Below are 24138 nucleotides of genomic sequence, written 5' to 3' on the forward strand. Positions count from 1 at the left end.
ATTTTTTGAGCGATGGTCTTAAACTTTTGATCAGCTGATAAACAGCCTATTTCAGTTTACTTGTTTTCAATAAATTACTTTTTCAAAGTGCTTTTTGTCTCACTCCCCCTTCTTGCTTTTGTATATTGTAGCTCTACTTAAAACCTCATTAAGATCCAAATGTGCAAAAGGTAAATTCTAGCTATTTTTCAACTGGTCTTAAGATTTTGATCAGGTCTGTATTTAGCAGAAAAGGCCGACTTTCAGCTCAGCACAATGTACATTCTATCATATTCTCGCAGCAGTCAGACTGTCAGTCTTAAAGCCTGTTAATCAAAGACCTAAACCTAGACCTAAAAAGAATGATTCATTATTTCTGAATTTTATTTTATTGAGCTGATTAGAACTGAATTTTTCTCTGGAGATCAATAAAGTTCTTGGACCCAAAATTGCATACCAATCTTAAATGTTTAATAATTTATGAACCACTAATCCTATCAATAGATTAAAAAATAATAATAATAACAACAAAAAATCAGGTAAAATACAGTTTACCAGCTTTTCAGAGGCATCAGATGTGTCTTTTTCGTCTGTTCAGAGACTGTAGTGAACGTGGAAACGCCATCATCTTTCATCAATTCATCATCAATTCATCATCAATTCAACAATAAAACCAATGTAGTTTCACAAATGGCAGTAGTTATAGACATGTTTTTATGTTCCGTTCATATGTTCTGCTGAAAAAGACACTTTTACTTCAGTTATTTCTGTTGTGATATAATAACCTTTGAATTTACTCTCAGCTTTTTTGAGCAGCTACATAATCAGTAAATTAAACATAAAAACATGGGCCTTATTGTGTGGAGTTTGTGTATTCCCCTGACATCAAAACATGTATACAGGGTGTCCCATAAGTCTCCATACATAGGAAAAATAAACGTTTCTTGACATAAACCATTTTTATTTATATAATATGCTCTATATGACTGCCATTTTGTCGGGAACACATTTCAATGCGTGTCTTCCACTGCTGAAGAACTATAAAGAAGAAATATAAAGAAATACATGTTAGAACCATGGAATGTATTATGTCTCCTATGTATGGAGACTTATGGGACACCCTGTAGACTGTGGCATCTTCAGTTGTAGCCCACTGGTCTTGCATGGGTTAAAAGCAGACACTGAAGAGAACTTATACTAGTTTAGGCACATAAAAATTCTTTAATTTGTCATATGGTCGGCTTTTTCAGTGGGATTGTGTTAAGTCTTTCCTATTCAGTTAACATTAATTTATAAGGCTCTAGTACCAGTCAAGGTTATTATCATTAATGAAAACTTAACGAAATGACAAAAACTACAGTTGTAAAAACATTTTCGTTAACTGAAATAAATATAAACTGTAATTTAAAAAAAAAAAACAATAACTAACTGAAACGGTATTGTGTGCTTTCAAAACTAACTAAAATATATACAAATTATGGATAAAATTCCTTTCGTTTTTGTTTTTGTCAATGTCAGATTGATATGAAATTGATTTATTTCGCTCGAGCAGTTTTAGCTGTTGGCACCATACCACACTTCACTGTCCATCACTTCTCGTCACTTGTCATTTAGAGTCGTCTTCACATCCCCACTCTACCTGACAACATAAAGATTAAAGTTGGGAGAAAGCAGCAGAGTCCTGTCTGGGATTTATTTGAATACGACAGCGAGGAAGATAAAAGATAGAAAAAACTAAAACTATAAAACTAAGCATTTAGAAAAAAAATCCAAACTAATAAAAACTAGCAAACCTGCTCTAAAAACTAATTAAAACTAACTGAATAAGAGAAAAAAAAGTCAAAACTAAATAAAACTAAACTATAATGAAAAATCCAAAACTATTAGAACCTTGGTACCTGTGTAATTATTGATATTCTAGTTTTATTACTGTATAATAAATATAGTTGTAAAGATGGTGACCTGTGACATAAAATAGAGTATAGTATGAAATGACAGCTGCTTTCCTTGTTCTACCACTTGACTTTGACTTGCAAATGTATAACTTTAACTACTATGACTATTTTGAATAATGAACAAATGATCTGTTTTATGTCATTTTGCTTCAAGCTGTAGCACAACTGACACAAATTGCATACCCCACAAAAAGGAATCAGGAATGTAAAGAGTCTAAAATCAGGGAAAGCAAAGTTATTCTGCTTATATATAAAAATAATTTATTGTAATAAAATTTGTTACTTTCAGTCCATGCTGGGAAACTGTAAAATATTAATTTATTCTTTGTCTTTGTGATGAAATTCAAACCATATCAAATCACGAGAGCCAGAGAGAGTTTTTGTGCAGTATTTGTTCTCCAATACATCTTCTAGATCAGGTGTCAAACTCATTTTAGTTCACGGGCCAGATTCAGCTAAATTTCATCTGCAGTGGGCCGAACCAGTAAAATAATAACAGAATAATATATAAATAATGTCAACTCCAAACTTTTCTCTGTGTTTTAGAGCGAAAAAAGTTAATTTGCATTATGCAAAGGTTTACGTCTACAAACTATCCTTTCAAAAGATGTGAAAAACATGAACAAACTGAAAAAATAAGTGTAATTTTAATAATATTTTGCCTCAGTTTATCATTTACACATGTACATTATAACTTACAGATCGCAGTGGATCTACAAACACACAAAACACTGAGTAACAGGCAGAATTTTGTTAAAATTGTATTTACTTCTCTTAAGACATTACAGGTTATTCACATTTTTTGCAAAATTATGCTTTATTTTAGTGTAAATACATGAAAATATTTACATTTATAAAGAGAAACTTTGGAGTTGTCATTATTTATATATTATTATGATAGCATTTTACTGGTCCTGCCCACTTGAGATTGAATTGTTCTGATGTGGAACCTGAACTAAAAGGACTGTTAATGTCTTCGAGTAATTTTTGCATTTCACAAATTCATCCCAAGGGCTGGACTGGACCCTTTGGTGGGCCGGATTTGGCCCCCGGGCCGCATGTTTGACACCTGTGTTCTAGATGATCTCAGTCCTATCGGATTCCATGCGTTGAAGTAAAGCTAAAAAGAGAGTCCTTTAACTGTGCGACATATGAGCAGAACTCCAGACAGAAAGGCAGCTCTTTATGTAAACAGGTCCAGACACTCGTCCAGTTCTGGGAGACTGCTGTCCTCGTCACCGTGGCAACAGTCATTCTTCAGCTGTTCCCTTTTCCGCCTTCGTCTGTACACTTCGCCGTTGTTCCTTTTCTCTGTCTCCTCTTGTTTTTTCTTCCTGTTTTGTGTCTCCTGACTGTTCCAGCTGTCTTTGTTTGTTGTGTGCTGTGAAACAGGAGAACCTGGGATTTGGAGTTTTTGGAGTTTCTCTGCCGCCAGAGCAGACTGGAGATTCTGGTAAAACCTGAAAATGACAAAAACACTACAGTAGTTTTGTAAACCTTTTTGTACTTCTACTTTACTTGAGTGTTTTCATTTAATGCAACATAATACTTCTACTCCACTACATCTCAAAGGTAAACACTGGACTTTTTACTCCATTTGTCTTCAGATACAGTTTCTCGATTACTTTCCTCCAAATGCGTTGGTTAAAAAGATAAGACATTCCTTTACAAATAAAGAAAATTCTCCTCAAGATTCATAATCTCTTTGAAACCCCCTTGGATTATCTGTAAAAACACTGGTTTTCCAGCATCATGAAAAGTTAACTTTTAAAGAGAAGCATCAGTTTGACAGGACAAAAATTTAACAAAAATATGATAATCTTGTAGTAAATGATTCTTTACTGCAGATTAAATTACCAGTAATGTACAAAGTAGGTTAAATGAGCTCTGAAACTCTACAGTAGTAAAATAAATCCAAAAACTTCACATATAATAGTAAAATACTGACAGAGACTATTTTATTTTAACATTTCACACCATCATTTACATGTATGCCTCTCTAGGGATTTTTTTTTTTTAACTTTGTCTTTTCGATCACTGTGACTGTGTAATATTACTATTATCATTTTTTTCCATGCAAATGATCTTTCTAATGTTCTTATTTATTTATTTATTTATAGTGATTTGTTCCAAACATGCAATGAAATTTAACATATATGTGAACAAGTAAAACAGAAATAATACAAAAATCAACAACCAAGACCATCTTTGACAGACGAACAGCACAATAGTGTCATTTACATGCCCAAAAAGAGGTGGGAAGAAGTACAACTTATTTAATTCCACCCCTTATCGTGAATGGTGACTTGAATGGTTCTTTTTGTCCAAAACATTTCAATGCATTGTTGACTGTGTGTAAACCTGCATATGACAAATAAATGAATCTGAATGTGAATCTGTGCATGTGGCGTTCTTAATGGGAGGGCTGAATTTTGAAAGGTCAACATCAGATCCTATTATTAGGTTATTATAAACTCTGCTCTCCAGGGATGTAAATGTCCCCATTTAAACCAATTAAAACTAGAATTTTTGATCCTATTCTATAACACAAGGATCTAAAATCAAAGCACTACAGCCAAAAATGTAAAAAGAGTTTCCTTCAGATCAAGTATTTTATGTATGTGTGTCCTCTTGCCTGTATCTATATTTGTATGAGGACACATTTGCGTATGGGTGGGTGCAGTCAGACGTAGAAAGCGTATTTTTCATTGACAAACATAGCACCATCATGTCAAAAACAGGCATTTAGTCAGTGAGTATTCAGTAGTGATGATCATGACTGTACTTTTTATGCAGACATTTTTGCCCATTAACAAAATCAGAGGAATCTTTTTTTTTTTTTTTTTAATTACAGGAGCTAAATAAGACTTTGAATGCAGAACAAGTGGAATATTTTCACAGTGTGGTATTGATACTTTTACCTAAATACATCTTTTATGTGTTCAACTGACCTGTTTATGCGTCTGAGGTTTTCCTCCATCTTCTGATTGGCAATTTCACTTAAATATTTAATGTACTCATGTTCAACTACAACTTTTCCTTGGCGGCTCAGGGGAACCTCCAAACCGTGAGTGCTCCGGACGGCCTACAGGGACAAAATACACCAGAGACACATTCACAGCTCTACTCTGTTGTTACTGCACTTTCATTTAAGACTACATATAGAATTTTAGTTTAAGAAGACTCTTTAAATGTCTGTAACGGTTCTGGTGAAGCAGTGGAAGCCTAATTAACACACATTTACAGAACAGCTACAGTGGATTCAAAGCATACCGTGATGATCTTCCCAGTTTTGCTGACAGTGAGTCCAGAGTTCCTGAAACCTGAGTTGATGGCAACGGAGTGCTAGAGACAGATGGTACATGTGAGTCACTATTACTTTATTGTTTAGTTTTATTTATTTTTTTTAATAGATTTAAAAGTAGGCTTAGACAATAAAAACAAGCATCCAAAAGGGAAAGCATTCTCTTTTTATACCTATTTATACACATCAGAAATCACTTTTGACCAGATGCAATGATTACATACTGTGTCCCAGGTACACTTCATCTATCAAGAATAAATCACATTGTTGCAATCCTTTCATGAGAAGAAGTGAAAATATTTTATTCCAACTTTATGGGTAACAGTGTATTATTAAAAAGGAGCAAACTGATATTGCCATTCACAACAGCCATGTTTAATGATTGTTTTCTGGGTTACAGTTATAAATATGTGAAGTGCAGTTGAAATCATGTTAAAACACCGATACATTAGAAGAAAGGAAAGAAGGAAGGAAGGATAAATGAACAGAACATTAAATAATTAATATAAAAGATAGAAAATCTAAACATCTACTAATACACAGTTTTGTTCTCACCATCAGCTGAGCGTCTTCCAGTTTCCTACACTGAACATGAAGAACAAAGGGTTCAAATTTCAACACAGCGTCTCCACTGGACCGGGAAAGAGCTTCAATCTGAAAAAACATGCAATATGTGGTCTCATCAGTAATAAAATGTGTATTCTACAAAATAAAAGGCATACTCAGAAATCCTTCATTCCTCACCAGGTCATCAGATTTGCATTTCTGGTGTGAGACAAACAGCCAAACACAGTTCTGTTTCTGGACATCACTACTCTCTGTAGCCTAAAGAAGGAAAAATAAAGGAGGTAAGTCAGGAAAGTGCATTATTTCTGCTGCTGGAAGGCAAACATGTGTAGGCATATGAGTATCACAGGCACCAAACTGTGTGAGAGCCATGGCCATGCATCACAGACAAAATTATAGAAATACATGTTTCTGAATAACCAGCTACCTGTTATTTGATACTGTTATTTAGCACTTTCACAGTGACTACTATAACTGCAGTATAACTGTGCAATATTCAGTACTGAAAATTGTTTTCTTTTTTTTTTTTTTTTTTAAATAAGAGAAGCATAGTTGTCTTATACTCACACATACTTCTTTTTTATATGCATATCGGCCAAAATTTCCTTAGGGGGTCAAATGAGTGGCCATTTTTGTTAAAAAAAAAGTTGTCATAAATGTATAGAACTGTGTTGAAATAATGCTAATCCATTTGTGCACAGACTACTGATATTCTTTGACAGTGGAAGCTCTATTTTCATAAATATTGGATTTGGAATAGCACATGTATGTGAAAACTTTTGCTGGTGGACGGACGTGACATTACCCATGATGCTCTGCTCAGTACCAGTACTTTATTAGGAATAAACTTATAGACTTACTATTGCTAATTCTGCTCTTCTTCATAAATGTTAGTATTGTGGATCTAAAACAATCACAGCTGACACAAAAACACTAAATGTGTCAGTGGACGGATGTGACATGGTTGTTGTGGATCCCATCATACTGATGCTCTGCAGCCATGTCACCGTTTACACTAATGATCCCTGCGCAAAAACTAGGATCACAATTATTTATTGGATAGTTTATCATCAGACTAAAGAGTAAATAACAATATAGAATTGTTATTTCTTTATAAAAATGTTTCTTATTAGAAAACTGTTGATTTAAACAGTGCTGTGTGCCATTCTTCATGTATGTATTGGTGTAACATAAGCAGGATGGATCAGCACCATACTCCAGATTGAACCTGTACAAATAAAACATGTGATATGTAGGAGAGAATCTGGGAAGAAAAACTGGGGAATCTAAAAGAATAGAAGATTTGTTTTTCAGCTCACTTCAGTTCAAATACAACTTGTCCATTTGTGACAAGAAAATATAGCATTAATTGTGATGAAATTGTTCATTTTTGAGCTGAAAACATAGTTCATACGAGCATCAACATGTTGAACAGAAGTGAAATCCTGTACATTTGCAGAACTGTCATTTACCAACACAAAGTTCCTTTGGATTCACTGAGATTGATTTCTTATGCACAAAGACAGAAATAAGACCTCTAAGTACATTTTAGCTGATATTTATTCTATTTTCTATATTCTAGAGTTTTTATATGCATATTTATTCTATGTTCTATATTGTATAGTTTTTATATGCATATTTATTCTATGTTCTATATTGTATAGTTTTTATATGCATATTTATTCTATTTTGTATATATTATCCTGCATATACAGTGCCTATTTGTTTTTATTGCTGCTGCCTGCTGAGACAACTGCATCGAAATTTCTTTTCTTTTTTTTAAGACTTTGTTTTTCAATTTTCAAATAAGCATCTACATCAGCATAGGACATATGAACTAAAACAACATTCAAACACCAAATCCCACACACCCAAAGGCTCAGAGAGAAGGGAAAAAACAAAAAACATAAACGAAATTTCATTTCTGATGTAAAATCTGGAATGACAAACAAAGTCTAAGTCTAAGTCTACTGTTATTTTACATTCAAACTATTTCCAGAGGAATGAGTACAAACCCTGTGTATTCGCTGGTGCTTATTTAGGATCTCACTGATGAAAACTGACGGTCAGTGATGTTGAAATAATACAGAATCTGAACATGTTGATAATGCAGAGTGGTTTCTGGCTGAGGATAACTGAGAATAAACTGGTTCTGGTCCTGACAGTCCAGTCCAGTCCGGATCTGAAACCCGGCTCACCCCGTCGATGAGGATGATCCGTCCGGAGCAGGAGCTGGTGGTGAAGAACTGTTCGCAGCCGTTGAGCAGTGACACCAGGTGGGTGATGTCCTCATCCACACTGCCCTTCTTACTCTGGTCCAGTTTGTCCAGACACTGACTCTTCCACTGACTGAAGCTTTTCTCCATAACTAAAGTGTCTTCAGCTGGTACAGACCCAGTGTATTCTACTAGTGGGACTTACATTTACTAACAACAATAATATAAAAGTCACGTATTTGTCACTTTTCCGCTACTAGTACTATGCATCTGTAAACATTAGCTTCTGCTAGCTGCTAACTGTTAGCTGGACTTCTTCTTCTTCTGTTGTTTAATATTGGTTGGATAACAGGTGTAAATGAGCATCACCGCCACCTGCTGGACTACAATGGGAACATCCAAAACATAGAAGACTCTAAACCAGGGGTGTCAAACATGCGGCCCAGGGGCCAAATGCGGCCCCCCCAAGGGTCCAGTTTGGCCCCTGGGATGTTTTTGCCAAGTGCAAAAATTCCACAGCCTTGAATTGATTTAAGCCAAAAAAAAAAAAAAAAAAAGCTTGAATTAAGGAAAAAATCTTGAATTAAGCCCAAAAAAAATCTTCAATTAAGTAAAAAAAAAAAAAAAATCTTGAATTAAGCCAAAAAAAAAAAATCTTCAATTAATTAAAAAAAATCTTTAACTAAGCAAAAAAAAAAAAAAAAAAAAAAAAAAATTCAATTAAGTAAAAAAAAAAAAAAAAAAATCTTGAATTACGCCAAAAAAATATCTTCTATTAAGTTATAGCAAAATCTTGAATTAAGACACAAAAAAAATCTAGAATTAACAACTTAATTTTTTTCCTTTGTTTTAGTGCAAAAAATAACATTAAATTATGAAAATATTTACATTTATAAACTATCCTGTAACAATAAAATGTGAATAACCTGAACAAATATGAACAACCTGAAATGTCTAAAGAAAATTCAGCACAGTTTGAACTATTTTCTTCCTGTTCCTCAGTGTTTAGTGTCTTTGTAGATCTGATCCATAATGCACATGGACAAATGAGAAGTTCAGGAATAATATTGTTAAAATTGCACTAAACTTTCTTACGTTTTTTAATTTAAATTTCAGTTTTTTCAGTTTTTTTTTTTTTTTTTTTTTTTGTGGGGATAGTTTATAAAAGTAAGTATTTTCATAATTTAATGGGTTTTTTTTACACTAAAACAAAGACAAAAATTTGGAGTTGTTATTATTTATAGGTCATTATGTTATTATTTTTCTGGTCCAGCCCACTGCAGATCAAATGTAGCTGAATATGGAACTGAACTAAAATGAGTTTGACAGCCCTGGTCTAAACAACGCAGTCTAAGAAAAAGTAAGAATATGAAATATAATATGAAATGCAGGTAAGAGGACCAATACAATTGTATTCTCAGAATTAGAATGAAAACGGGGATGATGAGTCTAGTTTTGCTGGGAATGTATCACCAACTACAAACCAAGGTTATTACCGTGAACAAAAACTAACAAAATGACAAAAACTAGAATTGTAAAAACATTTTGGTGAACTGAAATAAATAAAAACTATAATTAAAAGTAAAAACTATAAATAACTGAAACTGTATTGTGTGATTACAAAACTAACTGAAACGTATAAAATTATGGATAAAATTACCTTAGTTTTCGTCTTTGTTAATGTCGGATTGATACGAAATCGATTTATTTTGCGCTAGCAATTTTAGCTAGTGGCACCATATGATATTTAACGGTCCGTCACTTGTGTTCACTTGTGGTTTCCAGTTGTCTTCTGGTCCCCACTCTACCTGGAAACATGGAGACTAAAGTTGGGAGAAAGCAGCAGAGTCCTGTCTGGGATTTATTTGAATACATTGACAGAGAAGAAGAGAAAAGAGACGACTAAACTAAAACTAAACTAGAGCTTCAACCGATTAATCGACTCAAAGTGATCCAAAAAAATCTTTCAACCACAATTCTCCTGAATCAAAGCTTAGTTTCCTTCATTTCTCTGCTGTTAAACATTGGTTCCACTGTCGTGTTTCACACGGACGCTTATTGTGATGCACAAAGAAGCTTCAATTTAGGAAAACTGCAATAGAATATCTCCCTTCAATCAATTCGAGTCGATTAATCGTATTGGGAATTTTTGCATTGACTTCAAGCACCTAATCGATTAATCGGTCGCAGCTCTAAACTAAACTAAAACTAAACTAAAACTAAGCATTTAGAAAAAAATTAAAACTAATAAAAACTAGCAAACCTGCTCTAAAAACGAATTAAAACTAACTGAATTAGAGAAAAAAAGTCAAAACTAAATAAAACTCAACTATGATGAAAAATCCCAAACTTTTAGAACCTTGCTACAAACCAGTGGTTACTTTTCCTTTTACTTGTTCAGCTGTTCACCTCTGAGGTCTCCTCCTCACCTCCTTCAACGATGCCTCCTTCCATCCTACATGGACACTGTAGGTGCTCTGAATTTACAAAGAAAATTCCTTCTGATGTTTTGGGAGGATCACTTTAAAAACATATTTCACTACATATTACATTTTTATGTATTTTGTTAAAATACTCAAAGTGATTAACATGTGTGAAATACTTTTGTAATGTGTGAATTCAGTATTGATGAGTTGCTCCTGATAAAAAACGATACATTATCCTGAATTCTGAAAGCAAACTTCACTGTACAACTTCACATGCTACAATACAGTGCATACTTATACTTCACTGTTATACTGAGAAATTTACTATTACATTACTTATATTATTTTAATGTAATGTGTTTAATCTTGTGTTATTTTACTTTTTTTTTTTTTTCACTTACTAACTTATTTACTTCCCAAGTCCTGACTCCAAGGTAACTTTATAGTCCTTCAGGAATAACAACATAACCAGTTAGAATTCAGAAAGGCATACTGCATGAAAAACAGAAGCAGATTCAGCAATTACCATCTAAAAGTAAGCTGTAAATATAGAAATATTAGGTATATGAATGCAAATGTATGCACAGTTCAGACTGCACAAATCTTATATATTAACCACAGTATGTGAATATTAAATACATGAATATAAAAAAATGAACTTGACCTTTGAACCTTATACTTTGAATAGAAACTGAACCCAGGAGACACTCTGAATATACTGTACATGAACATGTGATGTAGAAATGTACAAAGCAAAGTGATGTTTTGCCTCAAAGAAGGATGAGAATGCAGTGTTTCATTACTTTTTTATGTTCTTAAGTTAGAATGAAAACTTGCAAACAAAAACAAAATGAAACTATATTCATTTTTCATTTTTGGTTCCATAATAGAGCATGTAGTTTTCACATTGTTTTGCAACTAATCCTTTTAAAATAAGAATAGCAGTTCTTACCGCCGCTTTCATACAGAATGAAATAGGTGAAAGAGGTTAAAACCATAAAGACATAAATAACCACCAGTGACCAAAAGCATTCACGGATCTAAAATGTTTAATAACTTGTGAATCATTAAGTCCATCAATACAGTCAAATAATTCAGGTAAAATACTATTTCTCTGCTTTTCATTGTCATCAGATTTCACCTGTTTGTACATTCAAATACTCTATAGCAGGGCTGTCAAACTCATTTTAGTTCAGTTCCACATTCAGCCCAATATGATCTGAAGTGGGCCGGACAAGTAAAATAATAACAGTAAAAAAAGTTTAATTTAATTAAATTATGATAATGTTTACATCTACAAAATTTCCTTAAAAATCTGAAGAATAGGAACAACTTGAAATGTCTGAAGAAAAATAAGTGGAATTTAAAAAACATTATGCCTCTGTTTATCATTCATACGTGTATATTATAACTTACAGATCACAGTGGATCTATAAATACACATAACATTTAATAATAGGATGTTGGTAAAACTGCATTTACTTCTCTTAAGACCTTTCAGGTTGTTCATATTTGTTCCGGTTATTCAAATTTTTTGTAAAAGTATAGTTTGTTAATGTAAACATTTTCACGCAATTTAACTTTTTTTACAGCAAAATAATGAGAAAATTTGCAGTTGTCATTATTTATAGGATATTATGATAATATTTTACTGCTCTGATCCACTTCAGAACTAATTGGTCCGTATGCATCTGCATGTGGAACCTGAATTAAAAGGATTTTGACACCATTGATTGTTAATTTCTTCAGTGTAATTTTTGCATTTCACAAATTCATCCCACAGGCCTGGTTTGGACCCTTTGGCGGGCCAGATTTGGACCCTGGGCCGCATGTTTGACACCTGTGATCTATAGGGAACATGGAAATGCTGTCATCATCTGCAGCTTTGATTCACTAATAAAACCCATGTAGTTTGACAAAAGACTGCAGTTCAGTTGCAGAGAAAGTCACTTTTTCTCCAGTTTTCTCTGATTTTATATAATAACCTTTGGACTCTGAACTTTATGAACATCTACATGACCAGTAAATTAAATATAGGAAAATAACTGATTTTCAGTGAAAAATGCAAAATGCTGAGGATAATATTATAATAAACTAGAAGCACTCGGAGAGCGCAGACCTCCGCCAAGGCTTATCAGTGGCGCCCCCCGTGGGCCCCCCCACCCCCGATCACCACCAAAATTTAATCATTTCTTCCTTATCCCATTTCCAACAAACCCTGAAAATTTCATCCAAATCTGTCCATAACTTTTTGAGTTATGTTGCACACTAACGGACAGACAAACAAACAAACAAACAGACAGACAAACAAACAAACCCTGGGAAAAACATAACCTCCTTGGCGGAGGTAATCATTGTGAATCAGTTAGAAAGGTTAACTGTATAGAAAAAAATCAATTGGAAGCACAACAAAAATGGTTGTAGCTCTTTAAAGGTTAATTAACCGTTTATTTCCCATCGCATCTCCATCCTCTGTGTCTTTGTGGACAGGAAGGAGACTCGCTTTTATTGAAATCAGAGTCTTGTGGGATACATTTTACATTTCAAAGCAAATAACACAAACTATTGAAAATAATCCCTCTAAGTTATCCACTGACTTTAAGAATGCAACTGTATTCTGATTACTACCGGTTTCAACTGTAGCTGTGACAAAACATATATATTTCCACACATATTCTGTTGTTTCTGAAGTTTTTCTTCACCACAGGTCTCAATGATTACAGATCTCTGTTTCCTTCATTTCTTTTCAGAAATGCACCCTTTAATTTATTTAATTTAGTAGAAATCCTGCCTGGGTTGGCCTTGAAACCTGAAATACAGCAAAAATCTGAAATGGATGCAGTCAGATTAAAATGCTGCTGAACAAGGCTTGTATAATTTATTATTGACAGTATTTGACTGTAATTATCAGAAAGATGCCACAGACTGAAAATAAAGCACATTAGATAAACTTTACCATCCAAAGAGAAGAGACATGAAAAGAGAAGGGCTTAAAAATATAAAAACTGTTGTGACTTATTTGTCTATGGTGTTATTTCAAAACCACAATTTCTGTTGCAAAATCTTTTGCCTCAGAGAACATATATTACCCATTATCCAGCTTTTACATTAAAAACTTTCACAAATTAATATGGACTTAATCTTTACTCATTCTGTTGCTGCCAGTAACACAGATGTTGTTTTTAATTTTGATGTAAAACAGCAGCACTCAGTATTATACAGAATGCTGATTTGACATTTAAGTTTAATGTCACTTCCACAGTTAATGTGGCTATAATCATGACAAAGTGATTAATATTTGCACTTTATAAGTTAACCTATTGTTAAAGTCTTTTGCAGCTTGTTCACTGCAAAAGAAAACCAGAAATAGTCACAGTGATTGTATAAATACTGCACATATTTGTATAAAATATGCACATTTTAGTAAGTTTCCATGGTCTCCATTATATGTTTTTATTGGATTTGAGCAAAATACATAACAATGCTTTGATATATGAATTCATTTCCAAAGTAAAATAGTTGTACTGTTGTACTATATGCATAATATTTATATATGTGTTTAAATATATACGAAATGACATGTAAGATGAAAGTGGTGTAAAAGACAAAAAAGGGTAAAACAAAAAAAAAGTGAAATATATATATATATATATATATATATATATATATATATATATATATACATACATACATACATGCATACATACATACATACATATATATGTGTGTGTGTGTGTGTGTGTGTGTATATATATATATATATATATATATATATACATACACAAACAGTATATGTTTTATGTATAATGTATGTATATACATGTAAAAAGCAAGTTTAAAAATGGTGGGAAAAAAGATAAAAATGACAAAAGAAGACTGTGGAAATTACTTTAAAAATGTATTCTAAATAAGTTGAAAATTACATATAGATGGTATATAGAATGTGAAAACAGAATAAAAACAGACTTTCAGTGTTGAACAGTAGAAAAGTCCTAAATGTTGGGTATTGTTAGCAAAAAAGTAGCCATCTATACTCATATCTATTTACTAAATGATTTTTTTTCTAATTCTAAGATTCAAAATTCAAAGACTTTTTATAGTCAATTCACTAGTGCACAGGACACAGAGAAATGAAATCCTGTTTGTCTCTCAGCTTGCTAGTAAATGCTATGCAATTAAAATGAAAGTGATAAAAATAGAATCAGAATAAATAAAGTAGTATGAAAGATAAATCAAAAATGAATACAAAAGATATAAAACACAGTTATTTAAAATATGGCAGTAATGCAAATGCAGTAACAGTAATTGAAGGTGAGGAGGTGCATTATGGGAAAGTGCATGTTAATAGTTCAAATGTTTATTATAAAGCAGAGTGTCTCATGTCATTATTTCAAGAGAATGAAGTCTATCAAACTAGAGAGAGAGAGAGAGAGAGAGAGAGAGAGAGAGAAAGAGAGAGTGAGAGAGAGAGAGAGAGAGAGAGAGACAGAACACATTATCCCCCATTGGACTGGCATGGTTTGCTTTTCTTGGCCCAGAATCTATATGTGACAACAGAAGAGCAGAGAAGTGAAGAGTCAGGGAAGGAGGATCAGGATCAGATCAGACCCAGCTGGATCTGCCATGAGGACATCATGAGGTTTGGACCACAGGTCAGTGTCACTCTTCTTCTTCTTTATATTCCATAAAACCTCAGCGGTTCAACTGAGAGGGTCAACGAGGGCTGTGGGAGCACAGCAGACTCACACAGAATATACAACAAGCAACACAACACACAGTACAACAGGATAATATGAAGAGTTCTACAACGTCCAACAGTGGGATTATGGATTTATTTGAGTTAACCAAAAAAGACAAAAATGATTAAAAATAAATGCAATAACATCTACTTAAGTTCAGTACACTATCACTTATAAATATAAACTCCAGTCACATTAACTATCTGGACAGACAATCAGAAGTGTATGTTCTCTTACAGATATACACTGGAATAATGAAAAACCAGAAAAGAAATCACACTTAACATAGATATGATAAACTGTATAATAATCTCCTATCCCTAACCATAAAAAATGAGATCAGGTTGAATTAATACTGATTCAATAAATGAAAACACAATTTACTGGATGAAATAGAGGTACTTTGACAAATATTAAGTTGAATTAAACACACTCACAGATCTATCAGTTACACTTCAATTACAGTAGAAAAAAATCTCTCTACACCATCGACCATAAAGTTGGAATAATTGTGTTTTCAGACACATTCCTCTTTTTATTCCTGTTTATACACATCAGTAATCACCTTTGACCAGGTCCATTTAAAGTCCTAGTTAAACTTTATCTATCAAAAGTAAATCATATTGTCACAATCATTTCATAAAAAGAGGAACATATATTTTATTCTAATTTTATGGGCAACAGTGTGAATAAAACTGAGTAGACTGAAAAGTTACTTATTTTACTGGACTGATTTCAATCCATATGAGTTTCCATCTGATTTGCATAAAACTCAGTGATACTTTGATTATTATAATGTTATTCATGTTTTTGTTTCATTTTTTAAATGCTATTTATACAATTTATATTAAGACTGTGAACAACAGTAGATGTTACTGTTTGGAGCAAGAACATTTATTACCAAATACATTTATATTTCTGTACAAATTGGTTAAACTGTACTTACTAAGTTGTGTAAGTAAATGTAACTCAGTGATGTATGAAGTTTTTGATTCATGGATTCAGTCATAACAGTTAAGAATAAATATATTTTGTCAATTTAGGTGCATTTGATTAACATTTTAAAATGTATTATAACTGATATTTTACAACTACAATTACAATATAATGTTTGTGTTACTTTGTTAGTGCAATTTTTTACAGTTCACACTAACCTGTCAACAACAAAATTATATACCGCAAAGGCAGAGAGAGAGGGAAAAAAAGGAAAGTTAATATTATTTTATCATTATTAACTGTTAGTCATAAGATTAGTGGTGTTTTACCTTTGCATTTCAACATGTAAAAAACTTTTGGGACTGAACTGATGAGCACAACAACATCAAAAAGAAACACATTCAATTCTATTATCTGTACAAAACATGAACAACATGTTTTATATCTTCCAGCTGGTGTAAAGCCTGTTTCTTTGTTGCCTGAAGGGATTTGTTCATATCTGATGAATAATTAAATGTAATCAGTTCCTCTCATCCTCAACTGACATTTGTCACCATTACACATTCTGCAGATTCACACTCTGTACTGTTCTTTCTAAATCTAAGCAGTTTTTCCATCACATATAAGACCTGACGGCTGGTGTGTGTTATGTCACTTATTACAGACATGAGCAAAACAGAACAAGACTCAAACTAACTTTCTCATGTAAAATAATAGCAGAAAAGGAGGCAGAAAAGTAATTTGTTTCAACGATTGTCATTCATTCAGTAAATATTTAACTCATTTATTGCTTTTTCAAACTTTGGGTTGGGACCCAAAATGAGCCATGGTATTGTTTACACAGGGTCAAAGAAAAATACATAATAATGCCATGTGTGATTTTTTTTTTTTTTAACCGGATGCTTTCCATTCATCTGGAACAGGGTCAATCTGGACTCAATCTGGTCTAATAATAATAATAATAATAATAATAATAATAATAATAATAATAATAATAATAATAATAATAATATTAATAATAGCCTAATAATTATCTAAACTTATAGAGAAACAGTTTGATATACTGCCATCCAAATATTGATGTTTCTGTAAAATGACCTAACAACAATAATAATATTTGTAGTAGTAGTAGTAGTAGTAGTAGTAGTAGTAGTAGTAGTAGTGGTAGCCTAGAGGTCGTAGCAGAAGAAGAAAAAGAAAAATCTAAACTTTAGAAACCAAAAAGTGAAATAATAATGATAACAAATAATACTAGTGGTGGTAGACCTAGTAGTTATAATAATAATAATAATAATAATAATAATAATAATAATAATAATAATAATAATAATAATAATAATAATAATAACCTAATAATTATCTAAACTTAAAGAGAAACAGTTTGACATACTGCCATCCAAATACTGATGATTCAGTAAAATGACCTAACAACAATAATAATATTTGTAGTAGTCGTAGAAGTAGTCGTATTATTATTATTATTATTATTATTATTATTAGTAGTAGTAGTAGTAGTAGTAGTAGTAGTAGTAGTAGTAGTAGTAGCCTAGAAGTAGTAGCAGAAGAAGAAGAAGAAAAATAAAAACTTTAGAAAGCAAAAAGTGAAATAATAATGATAACAAATAATACCAGTGGTGGTAGACCAAATAGTTATAATAATAATAATAACAATAACAATAATAATAATAATAATAATAATAATAATAATAATAATAATAGCCTAATAATTATCTAAACTTAAAGAGAAACAGTTTGACATACTGCCATCCAAATACTGATGTTTCTGTAAAATGCAGTCGTAGCAGTAGTAGTAGTAGTAGTAGTAGTAGTAGTAGTAGTAGTAGCAGTAGTAGTAGTAGTAGTAGTAGTAGTAGTAGTAGTAGCGGTAATTGTAGTAGTAGTAGCGGTAGTAGTAGTAGTAGTAGTAGTAGTAGTAGTAGTAGTAGCGGTAGTAGTAGTAGTAGTAGTAGTAGTAGCGGTAGTAGTAACTACTACTACTACTACTACTACAGTAGTAGTAGTAGTAGTAGTTACTACTACCGCTACTACTACTACTACTACCGCTACCGCTACTACTACTACTACTACTACTACTACTACTACTACTACAGTAGTAGTAGTAGCTTAGAAGTAGTAGCAGAAGAAGAAGGAGAAAAATCTAAACTTTAGAAAGCATAAAGTGAAATAATAATGATAACAAATAATACTAGTGGTGGTAGTAGTTCTAATAATAATAATAATAATAATAATAATAATAATAATAATAATAATAATAATAGACTGATCATAATGACATAATAAGTAAATAATAATAAAAGCTCAGTAGAAGTGAATCCATTTTCTGACTTCTACAGAATGAAAACCTCATTTACTTCACTGGTTAGTGAATATATTTTTTATTTGTTTGTATACTGAACCCATCCTAGCTGTGGTTCAGGCCAGTATCGGTGCCTGATGCTGTGTTTCTGACCACAGGACGCTGTTACCGGAAGCCTTAACCCTGCACGGGCAGTCGTGGAGGCCGCGTGTCCCACATCTGATCACGCGTGCGCTCCTCTCTGCTTTTCCCACACACTCACGCGCGCCACCCGTGCGGAAAATAGGTTTTTGGAGCATGTGTGACGTCACGTCCATCGATCTGGTTTGGTTTTCTCTTCGAAGGTGGTTTATTGAGGAGATGGATCACTCTGTTGTTCATACACAGAACAAAAACAGTGACGGAAAAGGACAGAACAGGACTCTGAACTTCGACTAGACCAAAATACCACATCCTGCCTTCCAAAACCTGCTTTAAAGGAGAGTACAAAAGTATTAGCATCAACATAAATATTCAAGATTAAAGACGTTTAATGTCAAATACACAGCAAAACACAGTGGTTACAAAGAGTAATGAAATTCTTAATTCAAACAAATTAATAACAACTAAACTATTATATAGGAATAAGCTTAATTCTCAGCATAGAAAAAATAAACAGAACAAAAAGGGAGTGCAGTCAGTAATATAAAAATAAATGACTGTAAAGTGCAAAAATACTTTCACAGTGTGAGACATTTGTATGTGCAAAGATTGTTCATATTTGAAGCAGAAAATTACAGATTCATCAAAAAAAAAAAAAAAAAATCAGATTCCGAAAGCAAAACTAGGCTACACAATTATACATTTTAGAATAGTGTATTACTAAATTATTGAATATTTAGTGACACATAATATTCATCTTTATTGTTACAGCTAGGAATCATTTTAATAAGTATAAGTACAGTAATTTATATGTTGGTTTTCGTTACTAAACATGAAATCATGTTTAGGAGCTGTAAATTATACAGTTATGGCCAAAGGTTTTAGTGTTGAGAAGTTTTTGGTTTTGTTTTGTTTTGTTACTGTTTAGTGTGTTTTTGAGGTACACTGAAGAATATTTAGAAGCATTACATAGGTTTCAGGGACTTTTGTTGAGAAATAAATCACATTTTAGCAAATAATCTTTTTATGCCATTCCCAAAACTTTTTGGACTGTATTCACTATGATGAAATACATCAATTTTTATGTTAATATATACAACAAGGGGGTCATGGGTGGGAAAAAACCTCAACAACACATTTTATGTTCCTTTAACTAATACGTTATTGCTCACAGCCCTGAAAAAGAAGAATGAATAAAATAAATTTGCACTGAGCTATAACTATAACAGATATGGCCTGTGTGGAATTAACTGACAGGATACACACATAAAAACAGATAACAGCGGTTACGTTTCTTACTGGACCTTGTATTTCATTACAGACTGTCTATAATTAGATATTTCAGTTCTTATACAACCATTTCTTCTACACCTTCCAAGAAATGTTCATGTAGGACTGATGCACAACTAGTAATGTGACGGTAATAAGGATTTGATTAAAAAAAACAAAAAAAACCAAACAGCATCTAAAAAGGTGCTTGTGCTTTAACTGAAGAACTTTGAATAAAATCTTTATAGAATTGGTGATGAGGACACTGACACTACCTGCTTCCATATCATGTTTTTTAGGATTTTTTGGGGCTTTAACACCTGTTTAAAACATTTATTATAAAGGTAATCAAACCGTAGCCTTATCGAATGTAATACTCTATGTTCAGTCATGGGTAATCAGTTGCATGTTAATGGATTTAATTAAATGACAAAATAAATGCTATTTGTTTGAGAGATAATGAATCTGATGATAATTACTGATTTAAACATTACAAATAGACTGTATCTAATATATTCTGTTTGTATAAAGCTCATATGCAGAATATGACAGATGACCACACCTTTCAGTGGAACTTCAACATTATCTTCTTTCTAAAGTCATTACACGTTTTGTACATTATTGCAGAGCTTAAAACAGTTTTAGTTTTTAAGTTTTAGAAAATAGTTATAGAATAGAATTGGGTTTGTTGTCATGGTAAATCACAGGTAGAGCAGTGCAATTAGGTTTTGTTTACATCTCAGTATAAAACTGCTAATAACAGTATACAACAATAACAGTATAAAAATCTAAATATAAAGGAGCTAGGGAAAAAAAAAAAAGTACAGTATGGCTAAAAAATATTAATTATAACTGAATATAAATATGACTAAGTAAGTACAAAACTGTGGTTATATGTGCAATGTGCTATAATTTCTTATACAAATATGTTAAACCCATAACAGGATAGGTGACAATTTAGCATCTAGAATAAATATGTTGCTCTTTAGGTACAGTGTTGGAAAAAAAAAGTTATTGAACACACCATGTTTTTGTGATATATTGTATTAAGAATCACTCGTAACCTATAAAGACCCGAACCTCCACCGCCGACCAAAAGCATCTACTGAACTAAAATGTTAATACCTGTTGATCCATTAATCCTATCAATATATGTAAATAATTGGTGTAAAATACAGTTTGTCATCTTTTCATGGTCATCAGATATGACCCATTTGGATGTTCAGAGGTTCCATAGTGAATGTGGAAACACCGTCAGCTTCTACAACACAGGTGTCAAACATGCATCCCGGGAGCCAAATCCAGCCCTTCAAAGGGTCCAATCCAGCCCGTAGGATGAATTTGTGAAATGCACAAATTACACTGAAGATATAATCAATCAATGGTGTCAAAATCATTTTAATTCAGGTTCCACATATAGACTAATAAGATGTCAGGTGGATCGGACCAGTGAAATATTATCCCAATAACCTTTAAATATGGACAACTGCAGAGTTTATCTTTGTTTTGTTGTAGAAAAAGAAAGAAAGAAAGAAAGAAAGAAAGAAAGAAAGAAAGAAAGAAAGAAAGAAAGAAAGAAAGAAAGAAAGAAAGAAAGAAAGTAAAATTACATGAAAATGTTTAAATTAACAAACTATCCTTTTACAAAAAGTGTGAATAACCTGAACAAATATGAACAACCTGAAATGTCTTATGTGAAGCTAATGCAATTTTATCAATATTATACCTGTTATTAACCCTTTCATGCATTAATTGTGAGAACCTTAGTCAAGATTTTTTTCTTCAGTGTTTTTATTCCTCCTTAGACATGAAAAAAACAATGCGATCGAGTTTTTTTTTTTCTACGGAGTTACAAAAATATCCATGCATTTAATTTTTGAAGTAAAGAAACATATATTTAAAACCCAATATCAGAAAGTAATATGAAAACAATGAAATAAAAACATTTTTAATGCTGCTAATCTGATGTCTTCTCACATTTTAACATATTCTAATGCTAGTTATTTCTCACTTCATGGAGATAATATGCAAAAAAAAAAAATTCTTGTCTACCAAATAACAATTGATTTACACACAAACATGTTAGTGCAGATCAGGTTTATCAAGAACAGCAAAGTTACAGTAATGGTCTGAATGTCAGTGTATGGGATGGTGCATAAGTGTCCACTGTGTTGGCTGATATGGAACTAAAACAACAAAACCCATTAATATACAAGAGAACAGCTGGAGAAGAACTGTCCACTGTAGTGGACAGTGCATGAAAGGGTTAAATGTTTTGTGTATTTGTAATTGTATTGTAAGTTGTAATGCACATGTGTAAATGATAAACTGATAAACTGAGGCAGAATATTTTTAAAATTGCACTTGTTTTTCTTAAGACATTTCAAGTTGTTCATGTTATTCAGATTTTTAAGGAAACAATGTAGATGTAAACATTATCATAATGTAATTGTACATTTTTCATTGTTCGTATTTTATTATTCTGGCCCACTTGAGATCATATTGGGGTGAATGTGGCCCCTGAACTAAAATGAGTTTGACACCCCTGTTCTACAACATTGATTCACCAGTAAAACCCATGGAATTGGATCAATGACAGTGGATGGACACACTGGGTTTATGTTCAGTTATGATATATTTGCTACAAAACTCACCTTTTCTTCCTTTTTTTTCTGTTTTGGTATAATAATCTTTGAATTAACTCTGAGTTTTCATGAATATCTAAATCAAATATAAAAAATTAAATACAGGAAAATACATAATTTACAGTGGAAAATGCAAAATATAGAGAATAATTTTATAATTAATGGTAATAAATCAAAACAGAGAGAAAAAAATTAATCTGGGAACTGCCATAAAAGTAACACTGGGTCTTTATGGGTTAAGTCATTGAACTCATATATTGTTCCATTCTCCAAACCCACGTGTTCCTTTCTGCACATGCACTGTGTCATAACTGGATGTTTCAGGAAGACACTGAAACACATTCAAATATCTCTTTCTACTACATTGCTCATACATTATTACAACAGTTTCTCTAAATTTGGGTGCAGAGTGAGACCTCATAGAGTGTATCACTTCTTGATTTTCTCCTCCACTGCTTTAACACCTGCTGATTTGCGTCAAGTTACCGAGATTTAACATAAAGAGACCGGAAGTGGTTATTATTTTTGCAGCAGCCCTTTATCCATATAAACAACTGTCAAAGGATGCGTGGAAGTAGTGGAAAACGGTTGATATTTTTCATTTATTTATTTGTATCAGACACGTAAATAGCTACAGTCCATAGAGTATAATAAACGGTAAAATAATAATAATAAAAAGGGTTATAAATTTAAAAAACAACATGCATGCACACACCCTATCTTCAATAACAACTATAAAGATGCTGGTGCCAGTATTTAACAAGTGTAGAATCAGCATAAAAGTCAGAGTTAACAACTATAGAAATCACAACATTTCTAGAGTGACTTAAACACAGTATAAAATTCAAAATTGCTTTCCGTAACATCTCATATTGAGAGCGAACATTATTATTATTATTATTATTATTATTATTATTATTATTATTATTATTATTAATAATAATAATAATAATAATAATAATAATAATAATAATACATTTTATTTGTAATGCACTTTACATTTTTGTCTAAAAATCTCAAAGTGCTACAGGCAATAAATAGCAGAGAATAAACATAGAAAATAAGTAAGCCAGATAAGACAGAACATTAATGAATGAATATTAAAACAGAACATACCACTAGCACTACAGCTACGACAAAAACTATGTATGATACGGAATGCATTGTTAAAAGACATTCTGAGTGAGCAGTACAAGGTTTAAAATTAACCCATAAGTAACAGAGATAAATATTCGAGCAAAAAGATATGAACAATTTATTCTTAACAGTAGTGGAACAAAAATAAAACCTGCGAGAGATAAAATTACAAAGACTCCTAATCTTAGTTTGAATGTCATTATCAACACTGAGATTATCAGATACAATAAGTCCAAGATACTTGTAGGTTTGGACATATTCTATACCTTTCGATATCTTTTTTCGATATTCGATATCTTTGTAAAATATATTGAAATGTAATCAGTGAATTGCGATGAAAACGGAGGATGAGTGACTGAAATGTGAAATGTGAACTGAGGTTTTTATTGTGAAAAGCCTGGAGCGGAGCTGTCCGTGGTGCTGTGTCGGACTTTGAACGCATCACCTGCTGCAGTCTCAGAGCGGAGCCGGAGGACAGTGAGCATCAGCGGGTACCCGGGGGTGACA

At 32.3% G+C, this 24138-nt stretch overlaps 1 protein-coding gene across 1 annotated transcript; it reads right to left on the reverse strand.

Moving 5' to 3' along the window:
* Positions 1 to 2900: 2900 nt before the first annotated feature.
* Positions 2901 to 8357, reverse strand: tyw3 (tRNA-yW synthesizing protein 3 homolog (S. cerevisiae)). Its single transcript, XM_030160927.1, has 6 exons — positions 8004 to 8357; positions 5983 to 6063; positions 5794 to 5892; positions 5208 to 5279; positions 4886 to 5019; positions 2901 to 3394 (listed from the first exon to the last, which is right to left on the reverse strand). The coding sequence occupies exons 1-6, from the start codon at positions 8169 to 8171 to the stop codon at positions 3118 to 3120; spliced, it is 831 nt and encodes a 276-aa protein (XP_030016787.1). The 5' UTR covers positions 8172 to 8357; the 3' UTR covers positions 2901 to 3117.
* Between the last annotated feature and the right edge of the window lie 15781 nt (positions 8358 to 24138).

This window comes from Sphaeramia orbicularis, chromosome 17 (assembly GCF_902148855.1).
Source record: "Sphaeramia orbicularis chromosome 17, fSphaOr1.1, whole genome shotgun sequence".
NCBI lineage: Eukaryota > Metazoa > Chordata > Actinopteri > Kurtiformes > Apogonidae > Sphaeramia > Sphaeramia orbicularis.